General features: G+C 38.7%; 1 protein-coding gene across 1 annotated transcript; it reads right to left on the bottom strand.

Annotated features, from left to right (window-relative positions):
• Nucleotides 1-7,287: 7,287 nt before the first annotated feature.
• si:dkey-206d17.12 (uncharacterized protein LOC563108 homolog) lies at nucleotides 7,288-18,943 on the bottom strand. Its single transcript, XM_040120850.1, has 6 exons — nucleotides 18,752-18,943; nucleotides 16,991-17,572; nucleotides 13,088-13,227; nucleotides 11,534-11,768; nucleotides 11,284-11,384; nucleotides 7,288-9,548 (listed from the first exon to the last, which is right to left on the bottom strand). Exons 2-6 carry the CDS (start codon nucleotides 17,524-17,526, stop codon nucleotides 8,557-8,559), a joined length of 2,004 nt encoding a protein of 667 aa, XP_039976784.1. The 5' UTR covers nucleotides 17,527-17,572; nucleotides 18,752-18,943; the 3' UTR covers nucleotides 7,288-8,556.
• Nucleotides 18,944-21,460: the final 2,517 nt, after the last annotated feature.

Below are 21,460 nucleotides of genomic sequence, written 5' to 3'. Positions count from 1 at the left end.
TTCTGGGTAACATAGTTGGTCTGAAATTTGACCCTTTCTGTAGTTGTACCAGCTACTGAGGCGACCTGGCCTCATCATTATCACCTTCTTCTTCTTTTTTGCCTCTACTGTTATTAGTATTAGTACTGGGAATACAGACGTATACTACTACTACACATAGGAGCCGAAGTGGTAGTTGTATTGCCCTGTTTGATGTAGAATCCCGAGTAACGTTGTAACGTAACACCCAGAGTTGGAAAGTAACTACATACATCCCGGGCACTGTGCTTGAACCTCACACAGTTGTCAGGTAATTGTATTTTACTTGAGCATTTCCATTTTATGTTACTTTTTACTACATTTCAGGGGGAAATACTTTTACTCCACTACTTTTATTTGACACCTTGTTGACATTGTCTTTTTGGTTGCTATAAGGCCTTCTTACTAAATATCATTATTTAAATGAATATTATTTTTATTATTTATTTTTTATCCCAATCAATCTCCCCGCTGCCAACCACTTTGAGTTTGATGTTCAACGCAGTCGATATTTTTGTGTTATTATATTTGAAAGCCTGTGTGTCTCTTCTTTAGGAGCCATATATGTAACCGAAACACTCAGGGGCGATTTAGTATTAACTTATCAATACAGTAAGTGTGGAGACAGTAAACTACGAAAATATCATTATTCAAGCAGGACATATGTCACGCTGCTGAAATTAATTAAGTAGAAATACAGTTATTATTGTAAAAATGTACCCTATAATATTATAAAACTATATATTGTAATGCAATAACCATGCATAGAATACTACCAGGCACTATTGTTGTAGGCTTTATATATAAAAACAGATTTTGGTCCTAGTTTTTATTTTTAGTTCAGTGTCTTGTTTAAATTGAGGCTTAAGCCTTTTCTGTTTGCCACAACCTTTTACTACATTAAATATGGGACTATTTATTCATATCTCGCAGCGCACTGTTGCTGCAATATCATTTTAATTCTACTGTTTAATCTGTTTTATTTTAATTTAACCTTATTTTTAATCTTGTATTTTGTTTGACTGGTTTTTAATCTTATTCCCGTGTGTCTTTTTATATTGCCTCATGTTTCTGTTATATCTTGACTTAATGCCTCTTTATGTCTTAGCTAAAGCATTTTGTGTAACCTTGTTTTTGACAGGTGCTACACAAATAAACTTGCCTTGTCTGGCCTAAGATGTCAGTTGCTTGTTTTTTTATTAGGTTTTCTTATCTACCTCCTTATGTGTTGTTGGTTTTGTGATTTGCATATAACTCGGCCACTGTAGCGCTGCAATTTCCCATTTGGATTAATAAAGTTTTCTCTATAGGTCACAGTAGTCAGGTCAGAGGTCAGGTTATTTTATTCGGTTAAAAAAAAAAAAAAATTCCAGAATAATGTGGAATGGTATGGCTCCGATACTTAAAACTGGCTATTGTGTCTGATTTAGTGCTAACAAACCAATTATCTGTAGGATGATAACAATATGATTTAGTGTAAAAAAAAAAAAAAAAAAAAGGAAAAGTTCCGTCTAAACACACAGTAGTAGAATAAAAGTAAAAATCAGCCTGCTCAAAAGGGTACAAATGCAAGAAAAAGCAATCATCTCGTACTGTAATTAGTTACTTTATACCCTTGATGACTTACATTGTTGCATCGTTATCAGTGTTACACCAGGGTCACATTACATGTTAATAGCTCCTTTTCTTTATATTTTATTGAACACTGCAGAACAGGCCGGGTATGAGTGGACAAAAGTCTGCATACACACACACACAAAAAATAAATAGATAAATAAATAACAAAACATCACAATTTCACAATGTCTTCCATGAAAGTGACGGTTTTCGGTGCTTCGCTGTTACAGAAATTTTTTTAAGGATCGATTCAAATATTTCACATTTCACATCAATTAAGAAAAGTCGAGAAGCTGAGAAAACTGTACGTCGTTCTTGATTTAGAGATATGACGCTTCTCTAACAGACACAGATGCTGTTGTTGGTATGAGCAGATGAAAACAAAATGTCTTCAGAAAAGGAAAATTAGTTCACTAAAGCAACCGGAAACTAACAAAGTAACAGCAACAACAGCAGTAAAAAAAAACAACAAGTCATAATGATTCTATTTCAGATTTACAAAATATGCATAAGGGAGGAATATCTTTATATTTAGTTGTGAAATGTTAATATCTCTGTTTCCACTTGGTTTTATATTGAAATTTCCACATTTCTTCAATTTTTGTCCCATTAAACTTTTTTCTTTTTTGAGGGGAGATTGTAAAGCCCCTTGAGGAAAATCTGTGATTCGGGATATTGGGCTATACAAATAAAACCTGACTTGACTCGACTGTAACTTCGTTCACGATGCATGAAAGCAAAATTGCACTTCTTCACCAGGCCAACAGGAGGAGTCATTATCAAACGTTTGAGTTAAAGGCATTCCAGTGGTGGCAGAGAGCGGGTCATGGATTGTCCTGCCGCTGGACACCCACTCTCCCAGTTAAGAAAGCTGCCGAGGCATCACGGGATGGGAGGAGACCTTTAATTAAATCGAGAGTGTTTAACGTTATGTATCCGAAAACTTGAATACCCCGCATACAGCTCCATTTCCACCCGTCATTCTCTCGCCCTCTGTCTGTGTCTGACAATGTAGGAACAGCATGTTATGTATTGACATGTGTACGCTTGCAATTGAGCGTATCCAGTCATATGTGCCAGCCTCGGTATTTGCATATTATGACAGGGTGCAGACAGAATGATGAATCATGCTTCAAGATGGCATTTTAAACTTGTGTGGGGTGAACAGCGTGTCCCACTAAGGTATGTGAGTCCAGCCCATGTAACCGAAAGCCCTTAGGAACCTTTTGTCTGTTTCATATGAGGGATTTTCACACGCTAGATTATCCTTTTAAGGTTTTAGATTATTAATTTCAAAGTTTATAGCGTGTATATCCGATTTTTGTAGGATAACAACGTGCTAAATGACAACGTGAAAATAATGTGACAATGTGAAAGGGGCCGATCATAGTGATGAACCTACAGAGAATCAGCACCTGAATCTGCAGCTCCCCTCGACTTTATGGAGCCTCACAGTGAGTTTCAGTGTCCCGGGCTGCATCTGTACCGTTTTGGTTCACCCTGGCGAACTGGCTGGTGAACATAGTGGAGCATTTAGCAGCTAAAGAGCCCGATATTTCCCTCAGGTTAGAGACCAAAATGGGCCAAAAGAGAGCGACTTCTGGACTTGGATTCATCAGGTGGACACAATCACGACTCTAAATGACCTGTAATGTTGCTGCGTAACTGCTGGGCACGTAAATAAGCAGCTGTTTGCCCGCAAGTTCACCCTATCGACTTAAGATGTGTAAATATGAATATGAATCAGACTTTGCAGCACATGCATGTCTCCACATGTATAGTTTTGTTTTTGTTTTTTTTTAATATCTCATTGCTCCGTTTTACAAAATCTGATTTGTAAGACGCTGACCGAGCAATTCACAGTATAATTACAGCAGTTGTTATCAGCTGAACCCTGAAATTTTGGAAGTTATTCTTATTAGGTGTCACACCGAGAGTTAGATGAGAGGATGGATGCCACTGAAAAGACTGTTTATTAAATGTGAAGCCGCACCCGGCAGCTGGTCGGCTTAGTTTGGCATAAAGGCTGGAACCGGAGGGGACAGCTAGCCAGACTCCGCCCAAAGGTAACGAAATCCTCCTGGAAGCACCGCTAAAGCTAAAACTTGTTTGTTTATTCAGACAAAGGCACAAAAACAACAACTCACTGTTGAATATGGGATTACGGTGTGTGCCAGACTATTTCTTTGTTGAGAGCAGTTGCGAGGCAACCAGCCTGTAAAACAACAAACTTTTGCGTTTACATTTCAGCATTGATTAAAAAACACCATAACATGGTATCTAGTGAGCCTTAGAGGTGCTGGATGGCTGGGGGTTTTTTTTTTAACCTTTGGACGGAGCCAGGCTAGCTGTTTCCCCCTGTCTCCGGTCTCGTTGCTACGCTAAGCTAACCAGGTGCCAGCTGTAGCTTCACATTTACACTCACATTGACACTTGACAAGAAAGTGAATTGGCCTGTTTCCTAAATGCCTCCCATCTGAAGAACGGAACATTATGCTCTTTGTTGAAACTTTTACTGAAGAAACCATAGAGAACGGTGAGGTGTCGCTTGGTTTCTCCGGGACTTCCAACAGCACTGTGCATTGTTGAAAAGCCCGGAGTGATGCAAATCAAAAACAGGCCACAGCTGCTTCTGTGAATGCTGACGAATAGTTATTTATAGAGATCAAATACAGTTTTAACCTGGCAGTGTGAACACAAGCACAGTGTGGAACATCTTGTCCCTGTTCATACAGTATATGCTGAAATTTCCCACAGATTGTTATTTTCCTCTCATTTAGACCACACTGTATCACACCATTGATTTGAGTAACTTTTGTTTGTCAGTTATTTCAGAACTGCACTGCCAGAAAAGGCACTCGTATCTTTTACGTGATTAAAAATGGCAGTACCGTTCTGTAACTAAAAGGGCACTCAGCAGAGCGCGGGCCTCCGCCGAGGCCGACGTCAAACAACATACACCCGACTTTAGAGAAAAAAAATTCAGAGTCATAGTAAATGATCCGGATCTGCCCCGAAATTTGATGGGTTCTTTCCTGGCCCACGCCCCATCCCTCCACCAAGTTCGGTGCAAATCGGCTCAGAACATACAGAAGTACCAGTACATAAGTATTATCAGATTATTTGTTGGACAGAATGATCCCTTACAAATACAGTTTTATTCTCAAATGTATTATATTATTGGAATACTTTTACTAATATATTAACAGCATTTTAAGTTTGCAGCTGGTTGAGGTGAATTTTATTTATTTTTGATTTTTGCGCTATCCTACAATGATACGTTATTTTTTTGTAACTTGATTTTGTGTCTTATATGTAAAATCTTAATACGTGGTGGTATTTTGTAGACATTATAAAATTGCATTTTTACATAGGCTCATATGCATTCATACATATTTAGCATGTTTCTATATTTTCATTAACAATCAATTCTTCTTTCCCGTGTGACTATTTGTTATTTTAAAGGCTCATTTTTACACAGGACGACCAGTGAAGTTGTGCTGAAAATACACAACGAGAACATTTCCTTGTCCCACGACTTGACTCGGATACGTGTGTGTGTGTGTGTGTGCCAATAATTTGACTTTGTGTTAATATGTGTTGTATTTATTCAAGATCAGAATGCATGGTAAGCAGGGGAAGTACAGTAAGAGCACATCAATGGAAAACTGTTTCTGAGAATGAGTCATAAATCTTTGGACGCACTGTCAGAGGTTTTTCCCCTCCAGCAGCTTATTGCCTATATTTGCTTCATACGATTAATGTGTAAGCAAGTTAGCAACTGCCTCAAGCAAATACCGTGGAATACTGTTAAAGTAATTATAAAAAATAATTTAAAAAAAGAAAGCATATGAAAAGCATTTTTCAGCTGTCAGTACTTGTTTTATATGAAACCTTCTCACACGCTGTTTGCTGATAAGTAAAAAACTGATCATTATCTGAATGCGAACCCATTTGACCCAATTTATTTGGAGCAACGCCTACCGCTTTGCTTTCTCACAACATTCTTGTTTTTGTCTCAGTGTGGATGTACGGAGATGATATCGAAATGCGAATTAGCTGTGGTTTATCGAACTTTTAGTTCTGCTGCAAAAGCAATAATGTGGTGTAGCGTTGGAGAACAAGTTTTAACAGCTCAACGTGGCTCATGATGTTTGTTTTAACCTGCACCACCGGTGACCTGTTGACTCTGTGTGATCAGACTGCACAGAGGAGTACACAGGCATCAGTGCTATGCAAAGACAACAAACTTGTTCTGTCCATAGTACACTGTAGTCCATGTATATAGTCCTCAGCTTGTCTGCATTTGTTCAGTGGTCAAATAATAAAGTACTGTCACTCTCTGTTATTAAATATAAATTTCAGGGGCGTGCTCAACTTGAGTGTCTCCATTTTGTACCACTTTATACTTCTACACTGCTCAATTTCAGAAGGAAATACTGCACTTTTTACTCCACTGCGTCTTTTTTAACAGCTATAGTTACCTAACACATTAAGATTTTTCATACAACACATGTAATGACCTTATAAAATATTGTGCAGCAGTATAGATTAAACTACCCAACAATGTATAAAATAGTACAAATTAGCTCTACTCGGTAAAGTACTACTTTGACATCAGTCCAACAGTAATAATTATCCATTTATATATAATATACAATGGTGTAACACTCACAGGGGCCATTTTTCTGCATTATGAGTAAATTTTGAAGGTTACATTTCCAGTACAGGACCTTTACTTGTAATGCAGTAATTCTCAGTGGTAGAACGTAGCCAAGTACATTTACTTCAGGCACCGTACTTAAGAACAGTACCTGAAGTAACTTTACTTGAGTTACTTCAACTCCACGGCCTTTCAAAGGGAAATATTGTACCCTTAACCATCTCAGGACCTCTCAGATTTATCTCATGAACCTTTGTATAGGGGCCTGACCCATAGGTCGGGAACTACGTCACTAAACTGACTACAGTATGTATTTAAAAACGAGCTCCACCTCGAGCAGCTACAGCAATAAAATGCTGCTTACACACTGAAGTTATCAGTGCAACAATCTATTAATGTACTATACAACAATATGTCTCTCACGGGCCATTTTTCTGCAGAAAAAGTACTTTTACTTTTATTACTTTAGGTACATTTAGCCAGTAATACTAATAATACTATACTTTTACTTCAGAAGGACTTTGACTGCAGGACATTCACTTGCAATGGAATATTTTTACATCGTGGTGGGGGTGCTTTTACTGGGGAACTTCCTCCATCACTGGTATTTTTGTGGTGCAGTGTTGCTATTTTACCTCACTGATACACCTACAAAGACAAACGTTTTGAACAAAACACTGAAAGGGGAACTTCAGTGATTTATCCCAATCTTCGTCTGTATATGTGATTTTATGTTGCCATGTTTTAACTGTCTGCACTATCTATACATGAACTGTTGTTCATGCATCCAGTGCAGGACCTCTTCTTGTAATTGACTATTTTTATATTGCAGTATTGCTACTTTTAATTAAATAAAGGGTCTTAATACTCCCCCCACCACTCTGAACAAGCTATTTGAAGACGTCTAGGAAATTGTGACTCTCACTCTCTCACACACACACACACACACGTGCACACGCACACACACGCACAGTTTGTACTGTCAGAAATTTAGGATGGATCCTCAGTGTGTTCCAACTCACTATAACATGTAATTACAAAGGTTTATTTATTCTATAACGATGAGATTTGTAACTTTACTCAACATTGAAATAAAAACAATTTGTCATGTTAAATCGATCAGTCATTTTAACTATAAATTACACACAGGTGCATTGTTGTTAAATTGTCCTCTGCAGATCTACTGAGAGTCATGTTTTCATCTTGGGTCCGATCCCAAAAGTTGAACTGTCACAAATCATCTCATTTCTCAGAATTTATGTCATGGAAGAATGAAAATCTACTCTCTGTCAACCGTAAGGTAGTTACAGCAAGTGCATGCTCTGGTAGGGCTGAGCAAAATGGACGAACTATTGTAAAAACCAATGCAAAAACATTAAATTAAATAAACAAAACTGGGAACATAAAACATTATAAAGCCAGTTTTCAGTGTCAAATTTCAATATCTGAGATTAATTATTATTCACTGCACGTATTACTTTTATTAATTGTGCGTCACAATAACTCAACATTATGGTACAAACCGTTTGCAGTAGTTGGTTGTGAGAGCGTAAATGGTGCACGGTGCCAATATGACACAAAAAGACATTTCTATGTTCATCTCATCCATGCCACTCATACACTGGGTGGCCACTTTAATAGGTACACCTGGACAATCTAATATAGCAGCCCTGCTATAATGTGTATTTTTACAAAGCATATAATGTTCAGTTTTTGACACTGTCGGAAATGTGTAAATTCAATTGCTACATATGCCTATTAATGAAAGTCATAGTTAAAGGAGGTGTTGTACTGGACTACATCACATTGAGAGGTGTTTCTCATTTTTCTTAATATACATATAATTTAAGTAACATCTCTATGACATTGTCAACAAAATTGAACATAATAGGCATCATAAATGTAGACTTTATGCCGGAATAGTTTTGTTGGATGGCATCAGATTGTACAGGTGTACCTAATAAAGTGGACACTTAGAGCACTTTATAAGTGTGTTAGGGTGTGACCCCTTTTAACCCCGTTCGGTGGCATTAAAATAAACTTTTCTTTCCATGTTTTACATAAAGATACAATTTGTATCAACTGCATCATGCCTCTTATTTTATCCAGTTCACCGAGACACCTCCAAAGCATTCAAATACAATTAAGAGCAAGGTGGATACCACAATACAAAAATACACAAACTCATGTTTATCATTGTTTTTCTGCCGCCTTTTCAGTCTTTCCACTGAAAGACGTGGGTTCAGGCTGGACTTGTCTCATCTCAGCAACCGGTTCTGATTCTGCAGCATGAGGATCTCAGCAACAAGCATCTGCGGATCCATCATCTGAGGAAACATGTCCATGGCCGTGTCCACCAAGTGGGCACTGAAGATGGCGAGGAGCTTCTTCCGGACAAGCTCTCTCTCCTTCCTGCTGTGACTCGGTAGCGTCCCCTGTGGAGGCTCCCACTGTGAGCGCTCCCCCGGTAGGCTGCCGACCGCTGGAGGATGACCTCGGAACGCGTCGGACCAGTACCTCTGCTGCTGACGGCTGTGGACTCTGCTGTGCTGGAAATCTGTCAGCGGACTGAACGAAGGAGAGCCGACCGGGTATGCACCGTAGCTGGGGTAATGAGGCGGACCATAGGGGATCATATCAGAGCTGTGGCTGCTGACTGGCCCGATGCTGTGATGGTGGTTGGGGTGCTGGAAAGCTGGTGCGGTCCCCTGAGAGGGAGGGCCATGTGAACAGCAGCTGCACGGTGCACTTTTTGGAGGACAGTACTGTTGTCTTACACCGCGGGTATGCTGGCAGCTCTGGTATGTCGTCCCATACTGGTGATCACACAGACTCCAAGGAGCCTCCATTGGCTGGTTCTCTATGGAGCCTAAACCAGAGTCCAGCTGCTCCTGGGAGCCACAGTGCTGCACTGAGCCGTGGTCAGGGGACGAGTGTTGGATGGTCTTGTCCTTCCTAGATGTGGCCCTTTTACTGGAGCGGTGGCCCGTCTTCACCTGAGCTACAAGTTCATTTTTATGATCTGTCTTTACAGAGCCATTCTCATGTCCCAGGGTCAGTTTCTTCGCCATGTCCTCCACCAGCGAGAGGCTCTCTCCAGGCACGGGACTGGAGCAGGACGAAGGTTGCTTCTGAGCGGTTGAGGGATGCTTAGCGTTCTCCCGAAGCTCGTCGGCAACTGAGCGACTGGACTGCTTGGCTCGCTCGGGATGGTGGAATTTACATTTGATTCCATAAGTACATTTCTTTCCTGAAAGAAGAACAAAAAGTTTAGCTCCACCAATCATTTTACAGCCAGTCTACAGCCACTCTGGCGGCCCTCTGAGGCCAACACAGCAGTACCAGAATTGCCCCAGTATAGGTCAACCCTGATTAAAAGACAACCCCCTCCACCTTCTCCAACAGCTGTTTTTGAGAGTAAAAAAGACTTCTTGAAGATAAGAAGCACTTTTCCACTCCTCCTGTTAGGAACATTTCCCTGAGATACCATTAATCCAAGGAGAATAGAGTCCTCTTCACCGAAGCCTTTTCCTTCGTAGAGGTGAAACATGAAATACTGTAATATGTAAAACTCACGTGTGGGTATCAGTCACAGACACACTCCCTCCTGTCAGAATCATTTTCTCTGACAGTTAGTGTTTGTTTTTTTTTGTTTGTTTTGTTTTTCAGACTGTCTTTTTGAGCTCATCATCTGTGACAGCTGTAATTCTCGGTCGTTTGACAGATTTTTACCTTAGTTTATGTCTGCATTAAAAGACGTGGAAGACACTGGAAACCTGTTTTCACCCATCATTTATTTATTTCCTCTGTGGCAGCAAAACACGTAACATGAGCGTTCAGAAGCTCCTGCAGGTTAAAGTGGGCTAATGATACTCTAGGGCTGATTAAAGACTCAGTATGGACAGACTGAAAACACTCGCTAACCTAACATTAAGGCTAGAAATGACCTTTAATTCAACGCTCTCTGTAGAAGACTGTGTCACTCCGGTACTCTGTCCATTCACAAGAATATCTGATGTTATGAATAAGTAATTGTCTAGTCCTCAATTACAAGAGGAGCCCCAATTTTTCAACACTAATGTCCAGAAAAAAAATATTGTCTTATATTCGGGACAATACAGCATTTTGAGTTACATGCTAATGTCAGCCTGCCAACATGCTCACAATGACATTGCTTACATGCTAATGTTTAGCTTTTGAGTGTTGTATGTGTTCAAATAAACTGTTAAAGAACCCATTTGAAATCACAAACAAAATTTTAATTAAATAATATAATGAAGATAAAGGTAAAAGTCAAAAGTTTGAATGAAAAATATCAAACTTCCCTTAATAGCTCTTTTACTACAGTATCAGTTTTCTTCATTTTAAAGCATCATAGCAGTGATTATGAATGATTCAGCCCATTCACTATTTTACATTACAGTTAACCTTTCTGCTAAAGATATAGCTGTGTTTTAACAGGACAGTCGAGCTTTCCGCTAAATGCCAATGTCAGCATGCTAACATGCCACAGAGGCTGGTGGGAATGTCAATAGTTTTGGTCATAAACCAAAGTATTAGAGACGGAAAAGTCAGAGTATCACCAAAGTTATTAAAATTCATCCTGAGGGGAGCATGAATGTCTGTGCTGAATTTCATGGCCATCCATCCAATAGTTTTTGAGATATTTCACTCAAAACGACAAATGTCAACCTCATGGTACTAAAAGAAAAGGGGAATCACAAGAGTCATTAGGATTCATCCTCTGGGGACCACGAATGTCTGTACAAAATTTAATGGCAGTCCATCCAATAATTGTTAAAATACAGTATTTTAGTATTTCAAAAACAGCTATATAGACGAAAGTGGTGGACTGCCATCCATAGAGCCATGCCACTAGTTTGGCTGGAAACATTACACATAAAACTGGTCTCAGCATCTGCGTCTCGTGTCCTTTAAGAACAATGCCAGGCGGGACCAGCAATGCGTTTTAGAAGTTCTCTCACCATAAGGGCATGGCTGTTTTTTCTGAATCTTTGGAAACCTCCGCAGGAAGTTCTCCAGGGTCGGTCCATGGCGGCCCAGAGGATCATCAGGAGGCATAAACCTGTGGCAGATTGAAATTCAAACATAAGTCTAAAAGTAGAACCTAACATCTTATCACTTCTTCCTCAGTGACTAATTTCTCATTTATCTGTGTAGTGTTCCAGTATGTAAGCAGCGACGGATGCCCCGTGTCAGGAAGGTAGAACTCACTTGTTGTTAACGAAGGAGTACATGAGTAGCCTCTCCTCGATGAAGCGCTTCCACTCCGGCTTCTCTCCCTGAAGGTCCCGGTACATGTCGTTGGACACGATGATGCCGTCAGACTCGTAGGCCAGTTTGACAATGAAGCAGTCGTCATTACACACCACCCGTTTGCCTGCAACGCGTCGAGATGGTGTGAACACCAGGATCTTCCTCCTCTCCAGGTCTAGCAGAATGTGCTGATCTGTAAATCAGACGTAAAGTCTCACAATTGTTAAACTTGCGTTGTGTTTGGCAACTTTGGGACAGTGGAAACGGGTTGTGAACCCAACATTGACATATCATCACCTTTCAAGTTGGTATCGTGAACTTTATAGCAAACAGTTGCTTATTTACACATCCAATTATGAAGCAACGCATTCGTAATTTTAGCTCCACCAACCAAACCAAAAAGGAACCTATGAGAGTGGTGAGAGTGAAACAAGAAGAGCTAAACAATGAGCTGAAAGTCCCTACAAAGTTGTAAGCCCGGTGGAAGCTGCAGATTCACGTGACGATTCTCTGCAGGTTCATCACTACAAGCAACTCCTTTCAGATTATTAGTGTTATTATAAAAATATTGCTTACAGCCATCAATAAAGGCCCATTTCATACAGAACGGTAACTATAATTTTCCAGGGAGCTACGGATTCATTTCGGTTTGGGTCTTTCTGAGTAGACAGGTTTAACCTGGTTAATATTAACTAAGGGCTCTAAAACTATGTCCTGCTGCAGAAAAATTTATCAGCATGAGAAATCTGTTCATCTACATAAAGCAAACACGCAGTTCGGAGTCAGTAGCCACTTCCAAAAGTAGGCCACCCATGGCTGCTCAAATAGTAATCTTTTGCCATCAAAAACCATTGGAAAAACCCACATTTATATTTTGAATTACAGCTACACAGATAAAAAGATAAAGCTGATTTACTTAGTATTTGGGGGAAAAAAAAAAAAACCTACATGGGGTATTTCCCATTTACAATACAGCTTACTGTGAGAATCGGCAGTTGCATCACAACAAATCATGTCCTGTTCTTTTAATGGAGCTGTTTCGAAATCTGGGCTCTGGCTTTTTAAATCAAAACAAAAACCACTTCAAAAATGTCTGAAAATAACTATAAATTTCATTATTGATTGTTCTGACAACTAGATTTCTCCATTAATTGTTCAGATTGTAATATAGTGAGGGATTCCTGCACCCACCCTTGTTTTTATTTGTATGAAATATCAAAAAAAAAAAAAATTTTTCATTTCTTTTGTCATTTTTGCTTGAATAATAACAAAAGATTGAATATTCTTTCATTCAACTAATCATTTAATCAACAAATCAGTTCATCTCTAATTTCAAACGTGAAAAAAAAGAAGCAAATCTTGTAATTTTTAATCACATTGAGCATAATAAAAAGCTCACAGCAATCCCACCACACCTTGATTTCAATTAACAATAAGTGCAGTGTTTGACAGTGCCAGATAAAGCAGGAAGCTGATAGCATAAAAAATGACCGTGAATTCCCGACGTCTCACCTGTGATGGGAACATCTGGCCGGGGCTGCTCCTTCCTCCACGAAGGAACAAAGACAGTGACTTCAGTGTGGCCTCTGTCCATGAAGAAGTTCACAGCCAACTGGATTCCCAGACAGGAGAAAACTTCTTTGTTCCCATGGCTGATTGAACAAATGGAAGTCAGGAAATATGAATGAGAAACTAGAAAAAAAAATTCCCACACTAACAATACAAAAAAAAAAAGTGTCTGTGGGTGAAAGCTTCGCGGAGCCAGTTCACAACAATGACTGAAGGGTTCTTCATAATGTGTTCCAACCACATCACAGCTCTTATCAATGTACCCCATCACTACATTTGCTTTGTAAATTAGAGGATCACAGCAGAACAAGGCCACGTGTCAAACAGGTTGAGCTTTATGATTTAGTCATGGAAACTCTGACCAATAAGTATGCAAAGAACAACTATGTTCATTGTAGATCAAACATTATGATCACTATACATGATTATTTTCTAAATTAACTGATTAAACGTTTAATCTATGTCATAAAATAGTGAAAAAAAATGTCCCTCACAAGTTCTCAAAGCCCAAAGTTACATCAAATTGTTCGATTTGTCCAACCAACAGTCTAAATTTCAAAGATCTTCAATTTACTATCTCGGACGAGGAAGAAAATTGGCAAATATTGACATTTAAGAAGCTGGCAACCAGTGAAATTTGCAGGCTTTTTCCCTAAAATTCTCCAAAATTAAAAAGAATGCGTGAATTATTACAATTGTTGTCGATTAGTTTACTGTTGATTGACTAATAAAATAACAGACCGATCATCTCAGCTCTACTACCTACCAGTCAGGTAAAAACAGAAATTCTTCACTCACTGAGCACTTTATCAGCAACACCACACTAATACTTAGCGGTTCCTCCCTCCGCTCTCAAAGCAGCCACCGCTCTTCATTGCATTGACTCCGCGAGATGTTGGAAACTTTCCTTTGAGGTTCTGGTCCATGTTGACATGATTTCATACTGCCAATCTCTCGCACTAACAGTATTATCAGCCATTGTCCTTTCATGCACCAGCCTCCACCAATTGGCTAACACCTACATCTGGTTACAACTACATCATAGCCTTTTATAAACCATTTATTAAAAGTGTATATACGTTTTGTGAATGCTAAATAGGGGGACTTAAAGTATAGTTTTACCAGTGTTTCTATCCTCCTATCTATCCTTTTATTCTGGTTTAAACTGATTGGCAAACTCTGAGCTGGGTGTTTGGTTTAGCAAAAGTTTCTTTATCATCCACTTAGCATTTACAAATCAGTATCAGCAGCAAACAGTGTTATCGGAGAATCTGACCCGATGATTTGTTACAAATCAAAATACATGACACACTGTCCCTGTATATTTACTTTAGCAGAGTTACTGTGAAAATGTGATGGTTTTCAGTGTTCTGAGGCCTCGGGGGCTTTTTGGAAGTGTCAAGTTTTAAATTCTGTGTACAAGGGATGAAGAGAGCATATTGGACAGCCGCAGCGCAAAATTTCTGTCAGACCTGTTCCTGTTAAAATGAGGTCTTTCTGTATAAGCACTGTTGGCCTTCAAGGAAACAAGAAGGCAGACACATATGTACGTGCTCTGATTTGCATACTCGAGCAACTAGTTCACAACGTGCCTGAACGGGCGTGCCTGGCTGGGCGAGGCAAAGGGTACAGCACGGTGTGAGTTTCCGCGCTGTATTTTTTCTCTCATTCTCCCACCCATTTCCTGACCCCTTTAGCCTTCGTCTGTTCCCCCGACTCTCTGTGCATGTCACGGTATGAGAGGGCGAATGAGGGAAAAGGTTGAGCGCAGTCATGGGCAGAGTTCCCTAAATTACTGGTGATAGATCAGTCAAAGAGCTGCGGATGACAACAGTTCCTGCTTCTCGTTTAACTCTGACAGCCGCCGGCGCTGAGGGAAAATCTAACCAACTCCAGTGTTTTTGAGAACGTGCTGCTCTTTTCTGCCAACGGCAAAATAGTGTTTGCATATTGTATTGTCTTCTGGGATTAATGACGGTCATTGAGGTAGATAAATCCCTCAGGTGATGTGCTATGCAAATACAGAGCAAAGTGTATCCTGAGATGCTCAAACCTGTTTGTCAGAGTAATTTGTCATTTAAGATTAAAGCCTTTGAAAGAAGATTTATGATTATTATTATTATTATTATTAGTAATTAGATTATTAGTCTCTCAATTTGGCCACCACTTCGGTCCAGACTTAAATGTTTCAACAACTACTGGATGGATTGTCATAAAATTTGGTTCAGACGTTAATGTCCACTACGGGATGAATTGCAATGAATCTGGTGATATTCAGATTTGTCATCTAGCTCCATCATCAGTTCAAAATTTCACTTGGCTAAATACCTATATGTTGGCCAAATACCTTTATGTTGCCATAGTAAGAACCTTTCCCCCGCTTGAACTAATATATATTTATTATAATATATATATATATTATATTTATATTATAAAAAGGAAAACATTGGCATGTTAGCATGCTGGCATAAGCATTTTGCTCAAAGCACCCATTAAATAATTGGGGCAGCTCCGGTTCATTTACGATGAATTTGAATTTTTTTCTCTGAAGTCTGGTGTATGTTGTTTGACATTGGCCTTGGTGGAGGCCTGCGCTCTACTGAGTGCATTTTCTAGTTATTATTATTATTATTATTACCTGTTGTTGTAGTAGTAGTGGTAGTTATTGCTTATAACATGTATGACTTAATCACACTTTTGTGCATTTTAAAACCCTGCTTAAATTAAGTTAGGAAATTAAATATCACATGTGTATCAGTGATGTGCTACTAGTACTAATGGGAGAGTGCAGCTGAAAGTTCACAGGAAGATACATGTCTACAAACTCCCACTGTATCCTCACACCAAACTAAAATACAAACTATGAGATCAACCTGAGTCAGTGAGGATAAATGCTCCCTTATTTGCCATATCATTCCACCTCCATTAAGAGGAAACTGCTCTCCAAAACAAACAAAGAGCGAATCACTGGATGACTTGAGGTGAAATTAAATCTTAGAAAAGGGCTCATCTGTAAACGACACTTTGGTCTCAGCGTGGCCCGAAACCACACTAGAGGTTAAATAGACAGTGATTCATGTAGCCAATATGGGAATGATTATGATAATAAAAATAACTGTAATGAGAGATTTAAAAAATAAATAAATATATAAATGAAACGCAAGTTTTCTTAACTAAGAAGGACAAAAGGAATTTAACCGACTCTATCTGTCTTCAAGCAATACGCGGGTGTGGAAAGAGTTCAAGCGGGGAAAAGGTTCTTAATATGGCAGCTGAGGGGTATTTTCATTATAGATTAATGTGCTAATTATTTCTTCATTATCGATTAGTTGTTTGGTCTAGAAAAAAAAAAAAAAAAAAAAAAAAAAAAAAAATCAAATCAGAAAATACATATCACAGTTTCCCAGAAGTGGTGATGTCTTGAAACATTCCCAAACCAAAAGATTTTCAGTTTACGGTTATATTAGGGCTGCAACTAGTGCTTAGTGTCATTATCACTTAATCTGCTGATTATTTTCCCAAATTAATCATTTTGTCTATAAAGTGTCAGAAAATAATGAAAAATGCAGCCCAATGTGATGTCTTCAAAATCCAACAACATGCAGGTTAGTATCATGTATGACTAAGAAAAGCAGCTGCAGCTGCAAATATTTGGCCTTTTTTCTTAAAAAAAAGTTGTCAATTAATTTTATATTGATCAACTAACTGATCAATCAAATAATCGTTGCAACTCTAAAACAGGGGGAAAAAAAAAAAAAAAAAAAAAAAAATCAGATCGTCACATTTGAGAAGCAAGAACCAGTGAATTTTGGGCATCTAAGCATTTCAGCTCAGCAGGTTTCGCACCTCATGGCCACGTTGCTGCCATCTATAACAACTCGTCTCAGGGCGTCTTCATCCTCACAGCTCTCCTCTCTGCTCTGAGCAGACGATACAGTAACAGGCAGCTGCAGGGTGGGGCCCATGGCCTGGATGTTCCCTCTGGACACCAGCACCGACATCGTCGTCACTGGCCCCTGCTTGGCCTCCCGACTGGCACCGATCCTCACCAGCTCCCCCAGAACCTTATCGGTGTCCATGTTGGGGCCGAACTTCTGCTGAACGGCCCGAACCTGAGCCGTGGAGTACCCCAGCTTGTGGAAGAAGTCCATCTGGGCCTCCGGGTCCTGGGGGTCCAGGGATGGGTCAGGTTCACGGGGATACATTTTCTCACTGGAAGCACGGGAGGAGTTTTGAACAGGGAGACGTGAAGGGAAGATCCATGCAGGGGTGTCAGAGTACGTGAGGTTCAGACAGGTCGTGGCTGGGATTTTACTCCACGGGTGCACGGATGGAAAAACAGCAACATCAGCATTCATCTCCTCTTCCTCGGTGCAGACCATTCATACTCCACACATTATAATGGTTCCTGTGTCCAGTTTGCAGTCCCTGAAAGACAGTGTAGTTTAAAAGTATAAAAGTACTTCAAAGTATATAAATATGAATATTTGCTGGTTTTCTTAGCCCTAATATAACAGTAAATTGAATATCTTTGAGTTCTGGACAGATGGTTGAAGCAATTTGAAGACGTCACATTGCGCTCGAGGAAACTGTGGTAAAAAATTTTCCATTATAATCTGATATTTTATAGACAGAGTGAAAATAATCATCTGACCAACTGAAAATATGTAGTCGTTGGTTGCAGCCCTAGTTTCTTTATTCTCAGACTTACTTTGCCCTTTACTATTTTATGTGACATGTCAATTTTTCTTTCTTCTCTCTGTATTTGTTTGATATATTTTGTCCTAAAATCAAGGTATTACACATTGTCAAGGCTGCAACTAATGACTGTTCTCATTATCTATTAATATGCAGATTATTTTTCTTGATTAATTGATTCACTGTTACGTCAATAAATTAGCAGAACATAATGAAATGTGCCACAGTTTCCTGTAGCCAAAGGCGACATCTTCAAACCTCTTTTGTCCTACCAACAGTCCAAAACCCCAAAAAGATTCAGTTTACAAAGAAATAAAAATGAGTAAAACAGCAGATCCTCTCATTTGTGAGGCTGTAACCGGTGGATTTTTGGCATTTTTGCTTGAAAAATGACTGAAATGATGAATGAAAAGAAAAGTCTTAGTCCCGTGCTCTGCCATCGCTCCTCTGTAAACTGAAACTACACAAATCTGCAGATTTTCATCCAAACCAGCTTTAGGTAAGAATACCTGGATTTTTCCTGCAACCTAAACAAACTGGAGAAATATTAGAAGATGCACCACTGTCTGACTAAAATTTTACCTTAAAAAAAAATCCCATTTGCCAAAAAAAAAAAAAAAGAAAGTAATAAATAACATAACACAAAAGGAGAACTGAGAGGGGAAGCCAACGACCAGAGCAAGGTTCAGTCATTCTCTTGTTGTCTATTAATGAATGAACCAATAGTGAAACTGCGCTGTTTCTCCTTTTGTGGTATATCCATTTAAACTTAGTGTAGGAAAGTTTAATTTTGGTAACTCGTTGAATTAACAAAAAAACAAAAAAAAAGTCGCTCCTGCCGTTTCCGCCTCAACTTCATCATCAATTTAGAAAAAAATAAAATAAAATAAAAAAGCGAGACGAACTTACCTGTGCGTCAGACGAGTCCTCGAAAACCACAAATGGGCTGTAAAATGTGCGTTTTCGCTCAGCTTTTTCACGAGCGGGGTCCGTCGCGGGCTGAGAAGCGCGACGACGAGAAGCTGCGTTTTTCAGAGCTGTGAGCCCGGTACGAGGAAGTCGGGTTTTTTTTCCTTTTGCTTGACATCAGCAAACAACCAGCCTGCGACCAACGAGGAGGTTTGGGGCGAGTCACATGCTGGGATTCCAGTTAAAAAAAAAAAAAAGAAAGAAGAAAAAAAAAACCCCATTGTCTGGTAAAAGATGATCTCAGAGTATAATTCTGACACCGTCTGCTGTGCCAACGTCCATTTCACTGATCTGGTTTACGCACGGATAAAGGACGAGAAAGGGAGCAAAGGAATAACGTGATAAAAAAAAAAAAAAAAACTATCTGCAGCTTCTTTGGAATTGGCATCCGTTCACGATAGAATACTACAAAAACCATGTTGCGGTAAATTAAAACCTTGGCCTATTTTGCCAACTAATTTAACAGGTAAGTAGCAGCATCGTAGGAGGATCATTAGAAAATAAAATTAAAACTACTTCACAGCCGGATTCTAGATGCAATATCTGGATCGGAACTGCTCTGAAGTACCACATTTAAATGTAAGCCTTTTAAACCCACATTTGTTGTAATATGGCACACTGAGCCGTTCGCCTTAGTGCCCAGAATTTTACCTGGTATTTAACTTATTTCATGCTCGGGCTGGGCCGGATTTCACCACAAGGGGGCCCCAGGGGGGGGGGGGCGTGACTGTGGGTCCCACGCGTCTGTCACTCGCTGCCTGGTGTGTATTTACTAAGCTTTGTGCAGCCTTGACGAGGCACACATTTATTGAGTAACATAGACCGTGAAAACACAATATACGCTGAAATAATAAAGGCTTACTAATTGACACGTTAAATCTCACTTCTTTACCCCATTCAAAAACTGGAGTGTAAAAACAAGATTATTTTACAGGACTATTTCTTGTCTTGGAGTCTTCACTTCGGTATTATTTTAGTTTATAAAGTGACATTGCGGTGCATGCAGTATTAACAGACAGATTTCAACTTAATGAACCTACCACAAACTAATTGCCACACGTTGGATCTGGGGCACAGCATCACATACCCGCTTTGCCAAATTGGTAATCCGGCTTTTTCTATCTGTCTATAACTTTTCCTTTAAAAGGAAAAAATGCTTTGGTTGGATTATCAGTCACTCTATTGAACACCCATTTATGCAGTCTGAAAGAAAATAGGAAAAATAATGTAGAAAAAAATGTGGGAAAAATCAATTTGAGTTCTGAGATTTGTGTCCGTACTGTGAGGAAACAGGAGAAAACTCATATTTCTGACTTTTAAGTTTTAATGAAGATACTAATTTTTCTTTGTATGTTCAAATTTTTGATTAAAGTTAAAATTCTAATATAAGTTTTGACATTAATAAAAACAGTGAGAACCTGACAGCAATCCTTGCCTTTTTTCCCACGATCTTTATCTCCAATTACTGACTTTGTTCATAAAATTCTGTCTGTTGAATTAATTCTCAGTATTCAAACAATTTTTCTGTTCTAAAATTACTAAAATTAACCCCAGAAATCTGAGAATAAAATCAGCAATCTAAGATGAATCTAAAAAATATTTTTTTCCTCACAGCCCTCCTCATATATATTATATAATGTATTCAGGTTGATGCGTTTTACAGATGGCATGTGTTGAATTTTTTGTCTATTTTGTTCATTTATTGTGAAGAATTAAAAAATTCTAAGCACCATTATTATCATTTGCTTCATTTTTGAAAAGGACCACAGATCACAGGTTTTGTAGTTGGATAAAAGCACAATAATCACATTTTTTTATCCAAGGTGTTTGTAAGGGAGACTATTTTTTGTTGTATAGACTATCAAGGGCCAAAAATAAATGACAGACAAGATATGAAGTAGGACCTATAAATTGTGGATTGCCTAAAATATTTTGTTAATTCATTACTTCTTCTTTATGTATATCACAAATAAATGATTACGTTGTTTGGAAAAAGATGGTTATTTTAACGTTTTGCTGTCATTAGTGAGGATTTATTTGTCACTATGTCTCTTTAAACACCATTATGTGATTTTTCAAAGACCCATTCCGAAAATGTGAACTACTGTTTCTAACAATGCATGTGAATATTAAAAGAAAATTAGAAAATTGGATGACCAAACAATGCTCTGTCTTGTGTTAAAATTTAATGTTGTCGGGAAGAGATGAAACATTCCCCTAGTAATATTTAATATAGTGATGAATTTCTTATTGCATTTCACAAATAAATGATTGCTTGTATAAATGTGTGATTTGATGCACTATTTGGAAAAAGATGGTTGTTTTTAACGTTTTTCTGTCCTGAGGATTAATTTGTCACTATGTCTCTTTAAACACCATTATGTGGTTTTGTGAAGACCCATTCCGAAAATGTGAACTACTGTTTCTAACAATGCATGTGAATATTAAGAAAAAATTAGATGACAAAAGAATGCTCTGTCTTGTCTCATACTTTAATATTTTCAGGAAAAAAATACCATTCCACAGATTATTAGACTATTAGTTTATATCAGATAATATTTAATTTAGTGATAAATTTCTTATTGCATTTACCCTCTATGACAATTACGTCTTCTCCACTGTGGTTTTGGCTTGCGCTCTACTTGATGA

Source organism: Xiphias gladius, chromosome 24 (genome assembly GCF_016859285.1).
Source record: "Xiphias gladius isolate SHS-SW01 ecotype Sanya breed wild chromosome 24, ASM1685928v1, whole genome shotgun sequence".
NCBI lineage: Eukaryota > Metazoa > Chordata > Actinopteri > Istiophoriformes > Xiphiidae > Xiphias > Xiphias gladius.
The sequence above is the reverse complement of the archived record's forward strand: the minus strand, read 5'-3'. Positions and strand labels throughout refer to the sequence as shown.

Bases quoted from the DNA above. Each gene is read 5' to 3' on its own strand.
- si:dkey-206d17.12 (XM_040120850.1), bottom strand. From the start codon at position 17,526: ATGGTCTGCACCGAGGAAGAGGAGATGAATGCTGATGTTGCTGTTTTT. The intron at 11,385-11,533 runs GTGAGTTCTACC...AATCTGCCACAG, and splicing joins TACTCCTTCGTTAACAACAA to GTTTATGCCTCCTGATGATC. The intron at 9,549-11,283 runs GTGAGAGAACTT...TTCTTCTTTCAG, and splicing joins AAAACAGCCATGCCCTTATG to GAAAGAAATGTACTTATGGA.